Source organism: Alosa pseudoharengus, unplaced genomic scaffold (assembly GCF_046254945.1).
Source record: "Alosa pseudoharengus isolate Yale_2024_CS ecotype anadromous, Long Island Sound unplaced genomic scaffold, YU_APseudo_1.1 YU_APseudo_1.1_scf_1, whole genome shotgun sequence".
Classification (NCBI taxonomy): domain Eukaryota; kingdom Metazoa; phylum Chordata; class Actinopteri; order Clupeiformes; family Clupeidae; genus Alosa; species Alosa pseudoharengus.
The window spans coordinates 31,578,207-31,600,005 of NW_027468564.1; the positions used below are offsets into that span (position 1 = coordinate 31,578,207).

General features: G+C 41.0%; 1 protein-coding gene across 1 annotated transcript in view; it reads right to left on the minus strand.

Moving 5' to 3' along the window:
- LOC143125732 (dynamin-2-like) overlaps positions 1–21,799 on the minus strand; it is a 131,793-nt gene that overhangs the window by 92,581 nt on the left and 17,413 nt on the right. The window contains exon 2 of the mRNA XM_076287459.1: positions 19,306–19,379. Coding sequence (XP_076143574.1) covers positions 19,306–19,379 — 74 coding nt within the window. The remainder of the gene's footprint in view (positions 1–19,305; positions 19,380–21,799) is intronic.

Consider the following 21,799-nt stretch of genomic DNA (forward strand, 5'->3'; position numbering starts at 1 on the left):
GCGCAGCTTTGAGGGGGAGCTGTTGAAGCACCTGTGTGACACCTACATCATAACAAAGACTAGAACCACCACTTTCAACAGGACACTTCATGACTTGCTCAGGACCTTACCCCCTGAAAAGAAGCGTAAATGGCCCCAGTTGCTCCCTCAGCTCCTGTTCGCCTATAATACCACCATGTACCAGTCCACACAGCACTCCCCATACGAGCTTATGTTCGGTCAGAAGCCACAGTTACCAGTCGACTACCTACTTGGAAATACTGGAGGTGACCACAGGGACAGTCCACCGACTGATTAGGTGGTGCAACATCAAGAGTACCTGACTTCTGTCTATGCTAGTGCTAGGAGACACTTAGAAGAGGCTGCGGCATATCGTAGGCATGGTGGTCCTAACACTGTAGTCCTCTTCAAAGTGGTTGTATGCACATCCAACCTCACTGAGGCCAGGTGCAGGACAAAAAAGCTTATCAAGGAAAGAAGAGTAGTTGTCCGCACACTGCAATCATAACACATAACGCAACGTTTCGACCCACCAGGGTCATCAGTTATGTTTTTAACTCAGTAAATGTAGTTCTTCTGGGAGATTGCAGTGTGCGGTCCTGACACTGTACCCATATTACCACCTGGCACTCTAGTCTTTCAAGTGGGCAGTGGTAGTGTAGTGGTTAAGGAGCTGGGCTAGCGTGCAGTAGCCTGAAAGTTGTCGGTTCAATTCCCGGCTTTCACTGTTATGCCCTTGAGCAAGGCACTTAACCCCAAGTTGCTCCGGGGACAATGTGATCCCTTGTAATATAGCTGACATACAGTATGTAAGTGACTTTGGTCAAGAAGTGTCTGCTAAGTATAATGTACAGTGACTCTTTTGCAAGAACCATTTTAACGGTCGCCACAAAATCCAGGATACATGGGTGTCTACCAAGTATGAAATTGTGGAGTGTCTTGATAGAATTGGCACACACTATAAGATCAGGCCGTATGGGGAAGAGACCTTCCACTCATAATACTGCCGGACAGCATTCAAACCCCTTCCACCTCCCACATTCTGTTTCACATGAGTTCTCTGCCAGTGTAGCAGAAGTAAATATTCTCCCCGTCCCCTTCAGGCCTTGGCAGTAGATAGGTATGCTACCAGGAGGGTGAACTTTAAAGCCAGATGTGTATGTGGAAAGGCTGACCTGCAGCGCTGGCTTACACGCCCACCCGTGGGTGGTGATCATATACGTAGCTTTCTCTCTGGGAGAACACAACCGGTCATTTGATATTTTTGCCGCATGGGTGTTTGTGGTTGTTGTTGTTGGAAGAACATGGCTTCATTCTTAATTCTAAAACTTCATTGCTTCTCTCGCACGCCCGGCCTGTTGGCTGTGGATAACCCGTTGCTTTTAAAGAGAGCAAATGCACATGGTTTAGTGTCTAAGCAATGTTTTCCCTTGAGTTTTTTTTTTTTGTATTAGTTCAGGCTGTGAGAGGGCCATCCGTGGTTTGTCTGTTTGTTTGTACCTTATATTCTTTTGTTTCTTAATTTTGCCTACTGTTACTCAACTACCCATGCCTATGACACCTAGTGGTGTACTGTGTTGCCTGTACTATTTTAGATTATTTCCAAGACAAATTTATCTTAAGATAGACAATAGAATGACATGGCAGGTCAAGGAAAGCATCAAGAAAAGCAAAGATTAAGAAATCGTTTTTGACATAGGCAACAAGGGTGGAGGTGTTTTTACACTTTTCAGACACTCAAAGTTTGAAAACTATGGATATTGTTTTAGAACCAACAACCTTTCTACATTATCTGGGGGTTTTGTGTGCAAAAAGTGGAATTAATTGTCAAAAAAATAGAAGAAAATGTGAAAATCACTTTTCGTACTAGATATAATCACTTATTTTAAAACATACAGAAAAAAACACTAAAGATGGATCGTGAAAATTTGAAGACAAAAAAAATCTTGTTCCTTAGACTCTATATTAGCAAAATATGCAAAAAAATCTATTTTTACATGAAAATCCAGCGGGACCCTATTTTCCAAACACAGCGTACTGTACTATAGTAGGCTACTTTACTCACTGGCTCGACTTTATCAGAATTCACAGATTTCACTGGCTGAGTAGCAGCAAGCAAAACTAGACTGCATTTCCGGCGGGAACTGCGAAAGTGTGCTTGCCCTGGTCCGGTCACCAACGTGAGCAGACAGTGACATACGCTATGCTGAACCTGGCTTGATCCATAGACAGTAAAAGAAATGGACGAACAGACTCCGTCGTTCTCAATGGGAGGGTACTGAGTAATTTTTCAGTTGGTCCCCCCAGTACTGCGCAGACTCGCACTTAACTTCGTGACGTTAGCCATCGAACTGAATCTTGTAACTCATATGATAGATAGGCTACACAGAAATTCTTCTCACACTTCCTTCGCCTTCAAAGTCATCAAAGTTAAACATTTATTTATGTATTATTATTATCATCCTCACAAGTGATATCAAGTTGTGTTAATGTTGAAACTACCACACATGATCATCTTCAAAAACAGTCATGGTAAAACAAAACAAAAAAGTTATAGCCTTGAGGCTAATCTTCTTTCCACTTTTCTGACCTACGTCAATCCATCGAAAACGAAAAGATTATCGTTAGACTACCTAACGGTAAAACTACTGTTTTTCCATTAGGTTTACTTGCCTCTATGCTTTACCTTAACATAGGCTACAATGCTATTGTAGGCTACATAGCTTTGTTCACGAGTTTCCGTGCTGGCTGGACTACGCTTCTTATCCAAACAATACGGTTATCTCCCTTCAGTGCGTTAGCTTCCCTTCAACCGGACATGCTAAACATTCTTCTTACGGGAACCTAACGTTACGTACGAGGTAGTCGAGTCTTGTTTTGCCTTTTATTGTTTATGTAGATAACTAGGGATGTGCCGAGCGAGGCTTTTGAAACAGTGGTGCTTCTACAGCCAAACTGGTTTGATGCCTCGAAGCTTTTGACACACTACTCCACAACGCCATCTGGTGGTCAATAAAAATCCCTACACCAACATTACAGACATGCATGAATTTGCAGAAATGCACGAATACTCAAATACAAATGTTTTTATTTCAGAATATGATTTATTCTGCTGTGCTGGCGCTTAATCGGCTCTTTTTACTGAAGACATCACCAGCTTTGGAAAATGTAAGTTTAAAAATATGAACTTTAGTATCTGCCCGCACCCGTCGGACTTGAACCCGCAAACAGTAGGCTACTATCCCGGATCGGGAGTCGAGCGTGCAGTCAACCGAGCTAAAAGCTCCTTCATAGGCACTATTCTTGACGTTGTTTAGGCTACTAATGTAGGCTACATATAGCCTAGCATACTGGCTAAAGTTACATTCATGTGAAACAGATGTGCCCGTAAGAGCCTGATATTGGCCAGAGCATGAAGATGGGGGATACACAGACTTATGTTAGACATGATGTATTGTTTAATGCATTAACAGTTTACCTATTTGGGTGAGTCTGTGCTGTGTTTTGAGACCTGCATGACGTGTCAGTGAGGTAACGAAGCTTCGTTTCAATAGGTCACGTGACAACCTCATTTCAAGATAGGCTCCGAAGCGGTGTTTCGAAGCACTAGTGTTTCGCAAGCTCGAGACGTGTGTCGGGACTGTGTGTCGAGCGACCCATCCCTATAGATAACACAGAAGCTAAAATATCGGCACATGATATATGTTATGAAGTTATGGGAGTTCAAAAAAATCCTAAATGGATGGGCGTTCTATGGGGTTAGCAGAGAGTTGATAACCACCGCTACATCGATGCTTCTACTTCCGGGAATTCGCCTGCCCCCTTGGCTTGATCCAAGCATTCTAACAGTGCCTTTCAGTGTTGGAGCCTCAAAAGCTCTATTCAACTATTGCCTTGCGGGGTGAATGCAGTTCGTTGGATTTTACCTGTGGCCTGCCTTCAAATTTAGCTTCTACGACTAAAATCAAATCAATAAAATAAAACAACAGCAGTGATTGGCTGCAAAAATAAATAATGTCACGCGTCTTGCACCTCTCAAACTGGGCTATCAGGTAACCTAGAGAAAAATGTGAAATTATGAAATATGACTAAGGCATTAAAATGCTGCTTGTTTGTCAGGATACTTTTTCACTGATTTATTTAAAAAATATGAGCTATGAGTGTGAATGTTATACATTACATCCCCTAATTCTGTTTTACTGGTTTATTTGACAAATAATCTATATATATTTGCTCTATAAAGACCTTATGTCTGTTTGGGATTGTTTTGAGAGCCTATTGATGTATCTCAGAATAAAGGAATGTCCACAACATTAGTGATGTTTTTTTTGTGTGTGTGAATGTATTTTACTTAACTCATTGAATGTAGCTGGATACTCATGAACGCATGTCTCTAATAGCCACAATAGGAGTAATTTTAGCAACACCGTATTTTGTGTGGCCCATAACGACCCAGTGGATCATGAAAATGTGCCAAAATTCACATTCCTTGCTTGTTGTTGGTACATTAATCCCATTCAGATTGCCACTTATCTGAGATGTAAGAGTTCAGTATAGGTTTAAGGTCTGGGGCAGGGATTTGACATTCTGTGACTTCATCATTGAGGGCTTGCTTAGCAGCACTGTCCGCTTTCTCATTTCCCCTCAGACCAACATGGCCTGGGACCCAGCAAAAAACTACACTCAAGTTCTGGTTCTTTAGACGTTCTAGTTGATCAAGCTCAGCTTTGGTTGTACTTTTTGCGTGACATTAAAGCCTACTGTAATTACATTTATACATAGTTATTCTACTGATCTTTATACTATTCATCCTGCACATAGACTTATTCTTACTACTCTTATAATGTTGTTTCTGCACTACAATGACACTGTTTCCACACTGCACATAGCTGTATGTTATGTACATATCTGTTTTATTATACTCTGTAAATACACTGCATATATCTATATTATTATTTTTACTATTATAATGTTACTGCTACATCTACATACATTATTCTACTTATTGTATGAGAATGACTGCTAATACACTGCACATATTTATATTTAATTCATATTACTCTAAACCACCTTCTGTAAATCAACTGTATACTACTGTCTACATTGCACTATATTTCTTGACCTGTCTCTGTAGCCTATATTTAATCACCTTTCTATACTTTGCATCACATTGCATGCATACTACATGAATCACAGCTAAGATCCTTGGTTGTTATGAAGGCCAGTTGTTCTAAATGGATGGTTGTTATGGCCAAAGGCCAGTTATCTCTTCCGTTGTCAAGCGGGCATATCCTAACTTTATCTTATTTTAAACATCTCTATTTTACTAAGCCTACTTCCATACAGTGAGTCCCATTAAGAAGTGGCCACTTCATTCGCGCTTACCGTGATTCACGCAGCAACATTATTAAATTAATCTGTCACCATATGCCAACGTTTGCAAGGAGAACATTTTAATTTGATTCACAATGAAACGTTACATTTAATGTACATGTTGACAATGAGTAGGCTAGTTTTGGTTGTTGTTGGTGGGGTTACTGCATCCCTTAGTTATGCCTACAATGCAAAATTGTTCCCTCGCGATTGTTAGCTCCTGCAGACGCATTTCAAAACATCGTGACGTGAAATGCCACCACAAAAAATTGTTCGGTCTTAGTGAGTTAGGAGTCTTCGTGACTTCTTTTAAGCTGTCACAGACTCAGGCGCTACTTTTAGGGCTAAAATGCTTCCTGAATTACTCTTAGTAAAAAAAAAATAGGAGTCCTAAAGTTACGAGTACAAGCATCTCATATCAAATGACCATGCTTCACGCTAAGCAACATAAATCCCATACAGCAACATATCTCCTCCCTAGCTTCTAGCCACACAAGAAATGAATAATGTTGAATCTCTGCTTAGCATGCTTCTCCGCTTAGCATTCTAATAACAGAAGGGGCACATTTATGTTGACCACTACCATATGACTCAATATATCTGTAACTGTATAAAACACTTACTTTCATAAAGGATGCACACCATCCAGCACATACTGTACACATGGAAACCGATATTTTAGGCACTTGGCCACAAACTCAAAACGTGTCTCTCTGAAGCTCTGTTCTAGAATCTTTGCTCTGTTGTTCCCAGAGTTGCTAGGCAACAACAAATAAATGAAATGACAGTCTTTGATACCAATGGTATCAAAAGTGTACGAGTGATTACGAATGGATGTGTGTGGTTTGCAATTAGAATAAACAAGAAATAACATTTCCAATAATTTCCCATGATAAATTACATATTTGCACCTTCCTTACTTATGAAGCTCACTAATGCCACCGTATTTAGTCAAATGTAATACAACGTTGCCACCTAGCGTTCAGCATTAACGTGACATTGCTTGCTTATTCTTTCGTCAACTCCATGCTTTTAGGAAAACAATCTTTTTATCATAGTTCCCTCTTCAATGAGCGATTACCAGCTCGTTTTTGAACAGAGATAGCTGTTTATTGTCCCTAGGTTTACAGAAACACCTATTCATATTAATACGTATAGCCTATGGAGTGCTGCCGACCACTGTTCATTACGGCCCAGAATGCCTTGCATGTCTTTACAACAAAACAACACAGTAAAATCTAAATGCCAATAAACATATGCATTTGCATACTTGTAACGTTTTTAATAATACTCTCCCATCATGACATTTAACAATAAGGAAAAATTTTATTTGAATACCGTCAATGTGAAAACAACTCTATTATGTAAGCTATATATAGCTACTGTTCTCCTTAATATTTCAGTTCGTAAGTCCATACTATCCCATGGCAGAGCAAGGATTTCATGATTGGGCAAGGTTGCCCGGAGACATTGTGGCTACCCAGAGGCATTGAGCATACTTGGAAGGCATTGTGATAGAAGTTGAATAGTGCAAAGGTGAATGGTGAGAGTTACTAAATACATGTGGGTTGTTTGCCAAATGATGGAAACTTTTGGAATATTTCTTCTTTTTTTTTTTAGCTTATGCACCCTCACATTGGAGTCCCCAGTTCATATACAAAATTTGGTATCGATATGTGACAGTTTTCCTGAGATATGGACGACTTCCTGTTTCGGAGCTTCGCCACCGATTTCGTTTGGCTGTGACGGGCAAACGCTTTCGAAAATCAAAAATCCTTCCGGTAACTTTTGTGAGGCTTGGTCCAAGGATAATGTACGTCAAGTTTCGTGGCGTTCGGACCAAATTTGTGACCTGTGAAAATTTAGTTTCGCTTTCTGTTCAATCCAATATGGCGGACGAACGACACGCCCACCTGACGTCATCTTCGCGACCAACTTACACCGGTACTGACCGGACGTTTTAAAGTTGGAACGGTGTCTCTGTCTCAAAGGGCCTAGGCGCTAGAGCTGACAAAAAATTAGGGAGACGGGAAAAATAATAATAAAACTTAAGAAGAACAATAAGTGTGCTTGCAAGCACACTTAAAAAATAATAATAAAACTTAAGAAGAACAATAAGTGTGCTTGCAAGCACACTTAATTATGGTTCCTGAAGCTCCTGAAGTAAATGCTGTTATCCTAACCAACAAAACATTTAGCACAGCTTTGAAATCTTACGTGAAAATCTAAATTATGCTATTATGGTCCGGGTCCGGATAGGATCACGTCAGGGTCCGGAGTCGGACCGCGGTCCACCATTTGGTGACCCCTGCTTTAGACCATTATTTGCCAAGGTATGCTCATGCATTTTGTAAAATGCCCTATGAAAACTCCCCAAAGGACTTTGGGTTATCCAAAATGCATACTGGCAATCAAATGCTTACTGCATATGAACTTATAAGCATAATCTTGGCCTCAAATGAAAAATACCGGTAATACTCTGAAGTTTTATGCTTGCATTTGGATTGTACTTCAGGTTCTGATATGACTACACTAAATATGGAATAATTACAAAATAATACAAATCTGTACAATATCTATTTCAATTCAATTGCTGTGTATAAGATGTACTTTATATCTGCATCACTAATATTGGATCAACTGGTGTATGCTAGCGGGTGTATGGGGATGGTAGTTGCGCGTGTAAATCCTCACACCCCTAACCTTAACCCTCTAGGCGCCACAGTCGACTTTAGTCGACAAGATGCGGTACTGAATAAAACGGCCGATTTAGTCAAATAGGGTGTCATATTTCGTTCGACCTCCACTCCACTAGATGGCAGACATGTCATACGCCATCCCCGAGTCTAAAAAAGGGCACGCTTTAAACAAAACTTTCTAGCTACAGCGCATTGAATCAGTGCGTGAAATACCGGAGCTAGTGTGCGTGTGAGCCACTTTGTCAGAGCGATATTGTCAACGTCAGCGAGTATTTGCATTAGATTATCGTCTAATGACATCAAAAAAGTTTACCCGAAATGAAGTGTTTGGTCTTCTATTCGCGGACCCTGATTCTGAAGGGGAATATCTGCCTTCAGAAAATGACGGTGATTCGTTTAATGAGGCTTCAGATGCGTCCCTGCCTTGCAATGATGCAGCTGGACAAAGTGAGAGTTTACTCCATAGTTTAGCTTACACCAAGCACAAACGTTGAATCGTTTGCCCAATGTCACTGGTGCGAATAATGTTTCACGGGTTTGGAGTATTCATCGGGAAGTTAGCAGGGTGTTAGTGGTGTGGCGAACGAGGCTGGAGGTAGCCTAATGTCCATAGCGCTAGCTTCTGTCTTCTGAACGTGTGCTTCTCCGCAATCGCGGCGACAGTAACGTGGTGGAGTCTTTGTCTAATGCCACTGGGTATGTTAGACGAGGTCGAAGTGCTCATAGGACAGTTAGGGGGGAACGTAGAGGCAGTGTGGGGAGTCGCAATGAGAATGACAGTAGGCCTAGTCCGAGCTGCGCAAATTCTCTCCACTCGACACGAGCGCGAGGCAGATCTGGCCATGCTGCACGCAACAGGAGCAGAGGTGGTGACACGGGGCAGGAGAGCCATTAGGCCATGCATAGTCTATCACAAGATGATGGGAATGCCGGCCCTGTATGGATAGGATATGGATATGGATAGTCATTATCTCTACTGCAAAAGGCCTGCTACATAAAAAAAAAAATTGTCAGCCATTTCAACAAACATCAACAAAAACAACAAAAAGAAAACAAATACTAACATTGTCTCTTGTCTTGTCTCGTGGCAAGTGAGCTTTTGAACTAAACAGGTCTTGTCTACTTGTGTTTGTGTGTCATCTGAATAATATATATGTGCCCCATACATGGAATCAGAGTGCCTACTGTATGTAGTAAATGGAAAATCTCTACAGCAAAAGGCGCCTACCGCTACATGCATTTGGTTTGTTTCTGCCATTTATTAGTAATGATTTACATAGTTTGTTTACTACTAAGTATTTACCTGAGCATTCAGTATTGTGCAATATAGCATACAGAAGGTGACGGACATTTTGGGGGGAAAGAAGTGGTGCATTTTATCATTCAAACATGCGACTTTTCATGAAAATTCTATAATCCACGATGGCCGCCACCATATGACGTCATAATATGCAAATTAGATATAAACATTTAATCCCTACATAAACTTTGGGTCATCCTTAATATTTCTCTAATTTACAGAAAGTCTCTATCTCTTATCACTTTTAAGATATAGCCTTTTGAAATGAAGATGTCAAAATCGAAAGTTTAAAAAAAAAAACTCTGGCGCCTAAAGGGTTAAGAACGGTTCTAACCGCTGAGTTAAAGATTTGTATTATTTTGTAATTATTCCATATTTAGTGTAGTAGAAGTATGTTATGTTCTGTAATACCTCTATATTATCCTAGAGCCGCTATAATATTTCTATAGTAGTCTTATAGTACTTCTATAGTATGTCCCAAATTACTATAGTATTCCTATAAGATTCCTATAATATTTTGTCCCAAAATACTATAAGATTCCTATACTTTTTCCTAAGGGTTATCTTAGTTTAGCCTAGGCCTACTCTGATGATGTTTTGAACAATAATGCTACGGGATATGCCCATTAAAAAATCGTAATAGTTTATTATAAAAGACACCGTAGATGTGAAAGTATCATATCTAGCCCGGTATAAAGGTGTACTTAACATCCCTATAATGCATAAGGAGGACGTGATCATCATGTATGACTGGTCGAAGCAAGAACATGAGTCAAACGGTAAGTTGATTGTGTAATTGTCGGGCAAATCATAAGTGCGATCTCATGTTACGACAATCCCTCTCCTAGCAGCTTATGTCCATTCAAAGTATTCATGAAGCCTACAGGATGCAATAACGGGTAGTCACGTTTCATGTTTTTTTTTTTTTTTACCATCACCGAAATATAAACGTTGCACGCATAACGTTGTGGTGACCATTAGATGTTCCCTCAAAGTCTTGGGGACGTGCTTTAGACGTCCCGAAAAACGTCCGTGGGACGTCAAGGTAACCCTACACAATGTCGAGGAGGGGAAGTTCAGCGGGGACCTGTAGAGACCGGGACTTTATTTTGTTTGCTGGGAAAACATCAGTCCTAGTGCTACTGGACCTTAGTGCATCATTTGACACTGTTGATCACAATATTTTATTACACAGACTAGAACACTGGGTTGGATATACAGGCATAGTTATCAACCAGCTGAAATCATATCTACCAGAAAGGAGTTTCTTTGTTGCCATTGGAAACTGTACCTCAACACCAACGTCCTTGACCTGTGGTGGTAAAAAGACTATCAAACAGCTTCAGGTGAGACAAAATGCAGCAGCTAGGGTTGGACCTTATGGACCAAAAACTGAAAGAACTGACCACATTACTCCAATTCTTAAGTCCCTGCACTAGCTTCCAGTAAGTCACAGAATTGACTTCAAAGCACTACTGCTTGTTTATAAATCACTAAATGGAGCAGGACCTAAATAACTCTCAGACATGCTTCAGCAGTACACACCATCCAGAACATGGTGAAGCAGCTTTTAGCTGCTATGTGGCTCAGCTCTGGAACCAACTTTCGGGTGACATTAAAAAGGCCCCAACTGTAGCCAGTTTTAAATCTAGACTTAAGACCAAACTGTTCTCAGATACTTTCTGCTAACTGCACTGAGTTACAAATTCTGAATCTGCCTTGAAAATGATTGTACCTTGTGTCTTTTATTTTATCTTTTTAATCATTCTCTATTTTTAAATGATTTTACCTTGTGTGTTTTATTATTATTATTATTATTATTACTATGATCTTTACCTTTTAAACTATTATTTTACTATTGCCCTTTTATGCTTTTATTTGTTATTACGGCTTGCTTTTGTAAAGCACATTGAATGACCTCTGTGTATGAAATGCACTATATAAATAAACTTGACTTTTATAAAGCATTAACTCCTTTGGGATGAAGAAGAACTTAAAATTCTTTACACTACGCACACACTAGTTGAAGAGATGAATAGCTGAGAGGATCTGGCCATCATCTGGACTCTGTAGGCAAGCCCTGGCAGCTAGACGCTTAACAGTGCCACCAATGCCAACACGTGTACTCTTACCTTGGCTTGTAGCAAAACAAAAATGCTGAAGAATGCAAAAAAAATGGCCTCTGCAGCTTTTAGCACTTATTTGATGCAGCTCAGGTGTGGTTGATAAGAACACTGGTAAGTGGTGCAGGCAGCCTGTATACCAAATATTGTTCTGAGTCTGAGTTATTGTAGGAAAAGGGTGCCAGTCCCAGCAACTATCACGACAGGACATCAATATTCCCTGTATAAGAAGGCATATTATGATATTCAGATGGCCTTTGAGAACTTCATCACCAAAGAATGAATAATGGAACAAAAGGCTATCCCTATTAAGGCCTATTCTATGTCAATGGTTGAAATATAACTTCTAGTATATAATTCGATACATTTGGCATCCTTTTCATTTTCAAGATATTAGGAATGTCTCATTCTTTTTTAATTAAATTAGTGACCCTGCAAGGCGAAACCAGTCGTCTTGCGCACAGTGCTATTTTGAGAAATTCCACGATAAACAAACGTACGGGTTAAAATGTCGAATTTCACGTTTTTTTGCATAATTCGACAGTATACAGTCTACACTTTCATATTGTGAACAAATTTTCACGGATAAACACACATTGTACATACCGTAAGGCTAATAATAGCTGTGTCCTCACACTATCGCACGTTACAATTTATTAAAAAGGTGATTTTCTCCTCTTCAGGAGAACCATGCCAACTTTGGATGCGGTTATCTTAGCGATACTTTTTGCAATACCCTCGATATACATATCGTTGGAAAGCTTAGTCAATGGCCGTTCATGTGAGCACATTAACTTAATTTTGTAAATTTTACCAAAACGACTGGTTTCGCCTTAGTAAGTAAAATATAGACATTCAGTTCCATTCAAGTATCAGAGTTAATGCCTTTTAAAAGGAGCAAAATACTATGTTGTGTTTCACCTGAAGGGGCGCTAAAAACTATTTTTTATTGTAAATGTTTATTTTGGTGTTCCCAAAACACCTGTAACTACATGCATTTATTCTGTGAATGCATGGCACTTGGTACAATGTTGGTACTGTACACACTAAATGTCCATATGCTTAGCTATTTCTACATAGATTTGAATGGTTCTACTAGCTACCCCACATACCATTTCAGTTGCATGAAAATGACACAAAAATACAAACATGCCTTGTTTTATCCTTATTATTGTCATGGCCTTCTGTTTTGGAGTCTTCACATTTTGGGACAATGTTAACAAAGGAATATATTTCTAGAGAAAATACTGATTGATGGCAGGTGTGTCACAATAAAGGAGTTGAGACCCTCAATATCACCTTTTTGTATGTTTTTCTGAAATTAAGGATTTCTATAAAACCAATGAGACTGGGGTACAAACTTTTAATGACTGAATTGTACTGAGAACATGTTTGTCCTCCATTCTACAAAGTTTGGTCAGGCTAGAAATAATACTTTTTAAGATGAAGATATGAATGTCCAAACATGGTATCCAGGATGAGGCCTTTTAGAGAGTGTAAACAATCAAGGGTAAAAAGACAATGAAAACAATAGAATTGCACAAAAATATTTTACAGGTTTTAGTTTTGGAACCTTAACATTGTGTTGACAAACTTTATGGAAAATCGGAGTCGGTGCTGCAACTATTTTCCTGGATTTTTTCTGATATGACATGGAATGACTAAAAAAAAATGTGTCTATGGGCCTGGCCCATTCCCAAAGTCCGGACTCACAGACTCATAGACTTTGCTGCACATCCTCGCAAAATTCGTAAGGGCTTAGGGCCATCCCAAAGTAATATTTCAAAGGGCGTGAGGGTTTGAGTACACACTACTGGAGCCGTTTCTGTGAGTCTGAATTAGTGCAGACTTTACCAAAGAGAATTATAGTTCAAAGCACTGTGACGTTTACCGCAGAGACCATATAGTACAGTACGCTGTGTTTGGAAAATAGGGTCCCGCTGGATTTTCATGTAAAAATTTATTTTTTTGCATATTTTGCTAATATAGAGTCTAAGGATCAAGATTTTTTTTGTCTTCAAATTTTCACGATCCATCTTTAGTGTTTTTTTTCTGTATGTTTTAAAATAAGCGATTATATCTAGTCCGAAAAGTGATTTTCACATTTTCTTCTAATTTTTTGACAATTAATTCCACTTTTTGCACACAAAACCCCCAGATAATGTAGAAAGGTTGTTGGTTCTAAAACAATATCCATAGTTTTCAAACTTTGAGTGTCTGAAAAGTGTAAAAACACCTCCACCCTTGTTGCCTATGTCAAAAACGATTTCTTAATCTTTGCTTTTCTTGATGCTTTCCTTGACCTGCCATGTCATTCTATTGTCTACCTTAAGAGAAATTTGTCTTGGAAATAATCTATAATAATAATAATAGTACAGGCAACACAGGTGACATAGGCATGGGTAGTTGAGTAACAGTAGGCAAAATTAACAAACAAAAGAATATAAGGTACAAACAAACAGACAAACCACGGATGGCCCTCTCACAGCCTGAACTAATACAAAAAACAAAAAACTCAAGGGAAAACATTGCTCAGACACTAAACCATGTGCATTTGCTCTCTTTAAAAGCTACGGGTTATCCACAGCCAACAGGCCGGGCGTGCGAGAGAAGCAATGAAGTCTTAGAATTAAGAATAAAGCCATGTTCTTCCAACAACAACAACCACAAACACCCATGCGGCAAAAATATCAAATGACCGGCTGTGTTCTCCCAGAGAGGAAGCTACGTATATGATCACCACCCACAGGTGGACGTGTGCGCCAGCGCTGCAGGTCAGCCTTTCTGCATACACACCTGTCTTTAAAGTTCACCATCCTGGTAGCATACCTATCTACTGCCAAGGCTTGAAGGGGACGGGGAGAATATTTACTTCTGCTACACTGGCAGAGAACTCATGTGAAACAGACTGTGGGAGGTGGAAGGGGTTTGAATGCTGTCCGGCAGTATTATGAGTGGAACGTCTTAAGGGGGCCCTTTTCCCCATACAGCCTGATCTTATAGTGTGTGCCAATTCCATCAAGACACTCCACAATTTCATACTTGGTAGACACCCATGTATCCTGGATTTTGTGGCGACCATGAAAATGGTTCTTGCAAAAGAGTTTACATATATTTAGCAGACACCAAAGTCACTTACATACTGTATGTCAGCTATATTACAAGAGATCACATTGTCCCCGGAGCAACTTGGGGTTAAGTGCCTTGCTCAAGGGCATAACAGTGAAAGCCGGGAATTGAACCGACCGACAACTTTCAGGCTACTGCACGCTAGCCCAGCTCCTTAACCACTACACTACCACTGCCCACTAGAAAAAGACTAGAGTGCCAGGTGGTAATATGGGTACAGTCAGTGTCAGGACCGCACACTGCAATCTCCCAGAAGAACTACATTTATTGAGTTAAAAACATAACGCAACGTTTCGACCCACCAGGGTCTTCATGATGACCCTGGTGGGTCGAAACGTTGCGTTATGTGTTATGATGGCAGTGTGCGGACAACTACTCTTCTTTCCTTGATAAGCTTTTTTGTCCTGCACCTGGCCTCAGTGAGGTGGGATGTGCATACAACCACTTTGAAGAGGACTACAGTGTTAGGACCACCATGCCTACGATATGCCGCAGCCTCTTCTAAGTGTCTCCTAGCACTAGCATAGACAGAAGTCAGGTACTCTTGATGTTGCACCACCCAATCAGTCGGTGGACTGACCCTGTGGTCACCTCCAGTATATCCAAGTAGGTGGTCGACTGGTAACTGTGGCTTCTGACCGAACATCAGCTCGTATGGGGAGTGCTGTGTGGACTGGTACACGGTGGTATTATAGGCGAACAGGAGCTGAGGGAGCAACTGGGGCCATTTACGCTTCTTTTCAGGGGGTAAGGTCCTGAGCAAGTCATGAAGTGTCCTGTTGAAACGTTCACATTGACCATTCCCCTCTGGATGATAAGTGGTGGTTCTAGTCTTTGTTATAGGTGTCACACAGGTGTTTCAACAGCTCCTCCTCAAAGCTGCTCCCCTGATCAGAGTGGATTCTCCTTTGCACGCCATACACATAAAACCATCTCTCAGTTAGAATCTTAGCTACGGTGGAAGCTCTCTGATCAGGGGTGGGAAAGGCCTGGGTAAACTTTGAGAAAACATTTGTGACTACCAGAACATTCTCTTGTCCTGTGCTAGCCCAATCCAAGAGAGTAAAGTCAATGGAGATTATCTACAAAGGCTTAGGGGCTAGCATATTTCCCAAGAAGGTTCTGGCTTGGGTTGTCTTGCTTTAGCAAGCACAGTGCTCACACTCAGAACACCACTTTTGCACCTCATGCCACATCTGGGGCCAGTAGCACCTCTGTCATATCAGATCTGTGGTCCTGTCCACCCCCAGATGGCCGTGGTTGTTGTGTAGACTAGTGAGCACTTTGACTCGCAACACCTTTGGCAGTAAAAGCTGCAGCACTGGATCCCTGGAAGGAGGAGACTGGATCGCTCGGTACAAGGTCCCATCCACTTCCTGTATCTGGGACCACTGCTTTATCAATTGCGGACTTCCCTTGGTTCACTCCACTTGTCTTAACGGGTATGTGGTCGTCCCTGTCACCAAAACCACAGGTATCTGGAAATACAGGGATCAGTCCCTTGCAGGACTTTCCGGTCTCTTTTGGTTCGACCAGGGATGGTGTCCACCATACAAGATTCTGTCATCCAAGAGTCTTGGATAGGTGCACTTGAGGCTTGCATGTTGGCTATGGCAAGCGGCAGGGGGACGTCCAGGCCGTGTGACACAAATCGCAAAGTGTTAGTGGGGCTTGTGGGAAGCCTAGAAAGGGTATCGGCATTGCAATTAGCTGGCCCAGGACAATATTTGATGTTGTAATAAAGAGGGCAAGCTGAGAAACCCAGCAATGTTCCAGAGCGCCCAGTTTCGCTGACTGCAAGTATGGGAGGGGATTGTTGTCAGTGTACACGGTGAACGTGTTGCCCAGGAGATACTTGACATTTTTTTCTGTGATTGCCCACTTGACTGCAAGGAGTTTGAGTTTCATGGCACTATAATTTGACATGTTCCTCTCACTTGGCCGCAAGTCCCGGCTAGCAAAGGCTATTGGTCGCTGTAACCCATCCTTCTCCTGTGACAAAACTGCCCCCAATCCTGCATGGCATGCATCCGTCTCTAAGATAAAGGGACGACTGAAATCGGCATAACCTAGGACTGGTGCTTGAACAAGCCATTCTTTTAAGGCTCTGAATCCAGAAAAAGTTCTGAAGGCAAACCTGAACGTATACATTCAATGTTAACTATCCAATATTCAGATGTCTGTAATTGAAATGTATGCAAATTAGTGCATAATTAATGAGATATTGTTAAATTACATGCTTAAACATATATTTTCAGAAAACTTGTAATGCAAAAAAATATTGTCTCTACATAACTAATCAACTAGTAAAGTTTCATAAGAATATCAAGGAGTTAAATTTTTTACCCTATTCACCCGTTCTATGTTGCCTATGGAGGCCAGTTTTAGGCCGCAAATGCTAATTAGCAGGTTTAAAACTAAAAAATCAGCTAAGTAAATATGATATTCAGAATCAGCACCCAAAAATTAGGCAGAATACCCTCTTTACCAGTGTTTTCTCACATTTGACCCCCAAGTGATAGTAGTCCCAGTCTTAATTATGCATTATATAAATGATGATGTCATCTAAGTGTGAAAATGGATCGTGAAAATTTGAAGACAAAAAAAATCTTGTTCCTTAGACTCTATACTAGCAAAATATGCAAAAAAAACAATTTTTACAAGAAAATCCAGCGGAATTACACAAGACACCGTACTAATAGGGAAATCCAACAATTACAAAGGTAAACAACTGCACAACACACAACCAGCTTGTAAAACAAGAGTTTGAAAAAATGTGGAATCAGGCAGGCATCTCCTGTGCCTGGGCTATGTGAAAAGCAACAAACTTAAAATTGAAATTCCCAAACTGGTAAGTTTCAGCAACATCTTTGTTATGAAACATCACCGAGGTAACATGTGATCTTGTGAAGCGCTGTCCCAAACCCATTCATACCTATCTGAGCCTATGTGGCCTTACACACTCACTCACTTAGCACCTGAGATTAATTAAGCCTGTGAGTCTTTAGTCCTTAGCCCTCAGAGAGGTATTTCACAAAGGCAGAATTAAAGGAGAATTCCGGTGTGATATTGACCTAAAGTGTGTTGAAACATGATACCGAGTGTGAACGTATGTCTCATAGCCCATTTCGGCTTGTCCCCTGCACTCCAAAATCTGGCGCTAGTTAGCCGATGCTAACAATGGTGGTGCTCCGGCATCGGCCTAGCCATGCAAATAAATCACTGTTTTACACCATTTACGAGGCTCAATGTATCTCCACACTTCATTGGTAGACTTCCGAGGGCCCTGACATTTAAAACGAGACATTGAGAACTTTGAAAAAGCACTGGTAGTTTACTTACAAGACGATTTATACAGACAGGTCCTTCACGAAGTTTAGCGTTTGCAGCCATCTTGAATTTAGTCACGATAAGTCGAGCGACGAGAAATTCCAAAAATAATTCTGTGGAAATGCATGGATTCCAGTTTCTTCCAGTAGCAGCAACTGGAATCCATGCATTTCCACGGAATTATTTTTGGAATCTGATCCCTTATCATACCTGTTCATTCTTACTCGTCGCTCGACTTATCGTGACTAAATTCAAGATGGCTGCAAACGCTAAACTTCGTGAAGGACCTGTCTGTCATACGTTCACACTCGGTATCATGTTTCAACACACGTTAGGTCAATATCACACCGGAATTCTCCTTTAAGACATCCAAGATAAGTGATAAAGCGAGGTTTGACATAGCGTTGTCTGGTCATCCTAGCTCAACTCGTTTCACTAATGCCAATCCAGGATGAGTAGGAGCGACTGTGTCAAGCCAGGTGTAAGTCATTCAGGATGTGTGCGTGTTCTCGTTTCTGCTCCAAAGTGCCCACGGTTGGAATAAAAAAGACGCAGAAAATAGCGTCATTCACACAAAGTGAACAACCGCTTTTGATATAGACTAACAATGAAGTAAAGTTGTCCTTTTTGGAATGGGGAATCATGGCTATTTCTGTAAAACAGCAGGAGTAGGCGTGGTAGACCAACCGAATGCAATTATACGTATGCACCCACTAGTGAGTGCTTCCTTATGTCGACACGCAACGTCATTAAGAAAGCGCTTGCCACTGCAAAGATGCACATAGTATGATATACCTTAATATTATAGTTGAAAATACCTTTGAAAACTTGCCCCTCCACTTCCAATGAACTACAGTAGGCTATTCATCAAACGTCTATATATAAAATAAGACAACAATGAGTACCTAGGACTATGTTAATAATTATAAGGCTATCACAATTAAAATAATAACCATATGGTAGTAGGCAGACAATCTGTTTTGTTTTGCGAGCAAATACATTTAGCAAATAGTTTATAAATGGTATAAAGCTCCTTATAAATTAGCACGGAGGTCTGATGTGAATGACAGCTAGCTGAACCAATAAGACGACATAATTACCATTAGAATTAACTTAGCTTGGCTGTTAGCCTGGTCGGGACCAGGCTAGGTGCAGAGAATAAATCCCCATGGTAACTTATGTGCCATCTCTTTTGTGAAACCAAGTCAAGGCTAAATTCATCCAGGATAACCTAAAAATCCCAGCTTAATCCCTTATCTAGGTTTTGTGAAATACTGTACCCCTCAAGACTCACTTTGGGATTGGCCCTATGTGTTGTGTGTGTGTGTGTGTGTGTGTGTATGTGTTTCACCTTCTATGTTGTTGATCTGCTGAAGGATCAACGGTCTGCGGGTGACGATCCCTGAGCCTCGTGGAAGAAATTCCCTGATGGAGATGAAGACGGATCAGAGTGGAGAACACGAGGATTCCTTAGAACGTAGCAACCGTGTTAAACACACGTGTATCACTCACAGAAGAAGGAGACTTTGTGCACATCCCAGGTGCTGAACAAAAAAAAGGTAAAGTTTTTTAGGAAAAAAGTTTGCACACTCCTTGGTACTCTTTTGTTGAGTTTATTTTCTCATTTGGCACATGACGTTTCGACCTTGCGGTCTTCCTCAGATTCACTTGCAAACACAGGCTTGGTACATGATCTAAATCACCTGTCTAGAGGGGTGGAGTCAGCTCAGTGATTCATTAACCCTTGCAGGTACAGCATTATTATTATTATTACATTGCATTTAGCAGACACTTCTTCACCAAAGTGACTTACATATGTCAGCTATATTACAAGGGATCACATTGTCCCCGGAGCAACTTGGGGTTAAGTGCCTTGCTCATGCAAGCTTGTGGCGTGACTAAGGCCAAATAAAAACATTAGATAAAACCTTAAACTTTGTACAATAACACAAACAGATGTCTGAAGATACATTCATCTACAATAAATAGAGCATGTAAAATTCAGTCATCAATGCAAATACTGTTCACAGTCCATTTTAGAGGAAAGGTCTAATGTCCAAATCTTCATTGAGCCCCCTTGGGGCCAAAGTTCCCAGGTGGTGGATCCAGAAGGCCTCTCTTTTTCACACACACACACACACACACACACACACACACTCACACACAGTGCTTGAAGTGGGGGAAAAAAAGGTGCCGGTACTCATCATTCCTATTGTACAGTGTATCGATATCAGCAAATTTTTCCAACATCATTTTAAGATGTGCTAACATTACCTCCTGTCAGAGCAGTTTAATTAGCGATAACATGCAGTGATTATGTAGCCCCTTTGTTGCCTTGTGACGATAGAAATCTGCACAAGTAGAGGCTACAGTTTGGGGGAACAGGCCAGGAAAGGGGGCACGTGGAACCTGATTTGGAGATGACAGAAAAGAGTACCGGTGTTGTGTGCCTTCTGGTTTTTCCCACCTCGCGTTGCTCACCACAGCTGCAGGAGTTGTCAAACATTCAAAAACAAGTTGATTTAGATGGATTTGAGGTCACATTTAATATCTACGCCATGACAAAGTCCTTTTAGGCAAGTCCCTCCACTCAGCGGCCATATTGCAACGCTTTTTGGGTACTCATTAGGCATCCTATTCGGCAGAAATGCGCGTGCGCAAGGCTTCACAACACCAACCGTGTTTTAGCGGCGAGTTCACAACACATGATTGGCACGATGACTGCACAACACAGCACATAATTGGCTTAATACACATGTTGACGTTTTGGCAAGGAAGGGGTGGGATATGTGTAGACAACGGCCATATTGCCGTTACAAACTAACCCCATGCATTTCTATGGATGATTTTTTGAGTGCTGTGTCTCCTCATTAGAAAGTCTCTGGCCATGATCACTACACTACAACCACTTGGACAAAAGACCATGCAATGCATGAATTGGTGACCGGATTGAAGCAGCAATGTAATCTAGTGTGTAAGAGCATTACATCAACATTAACATGACCAACACAGTACATATGCAAAAAAAAAAAAAATACATGTCATCTCATCTCAACTATGGGTGCAGCCATGTTTGTTTTAAGGTCGTACGTCCACCTCGGGGTACCCTCAAGTACTCCGAGGTAAAGTGGGCGTGCCTGCCCAAAATCCCGCAAGAAAGCTGGGTAATTTACACTTTCCAACTCGGGCGGGTGATTTATGAGACAACCGGAAAGCACCATTACTTCAGTGCCTAATGCTTTCTAATGAGGGGAGTATAATATGGCGACGTCCAGATCTGATGACACGCCGTGCAAACCCCTAATACAACAGGACTGAATCAAGCTGATGTGGGATAATTTTTATTTCTCATTGAACGTTTAGTATACCTTATATACATGTAGTGAAATCTAATTGTCATCTCCTTACTCTGACCCTTGTGTTTTCTGAAACTCCTATGTTGGAATGTTTAGTTAAATTAACCCCTGTGTCACCGAACTGTGGGTAACCCTCAGGATGGGGGGTCGTAAACATTTCTTATCTCTGTTAAAATACCAGATGGTTAAGTGATCACTGGAGGGTGACAACTTGTGATTTTCCAAGGGTGTGGGGTAAGGGTATAAGAGTTGGCTTCACCCACAGATGTGGGGGCTTGTTACTTTGACATTTCATGTGAGTAACATGCTCCCGGCGTCGTGAATAAAGCTGCAGTCTCACACCAGTTGTCTTGGATTAATTTTGACCACACTGGCGCCATGCAGTCTTTTAGAAAGTGATGGAGATGAAGCTGGATCACGAGATGCATCAGATTACATGTGTAGCCTAACCTATAGTGTATTTTCCGCTATTTCAATGGGTTGTCTCTC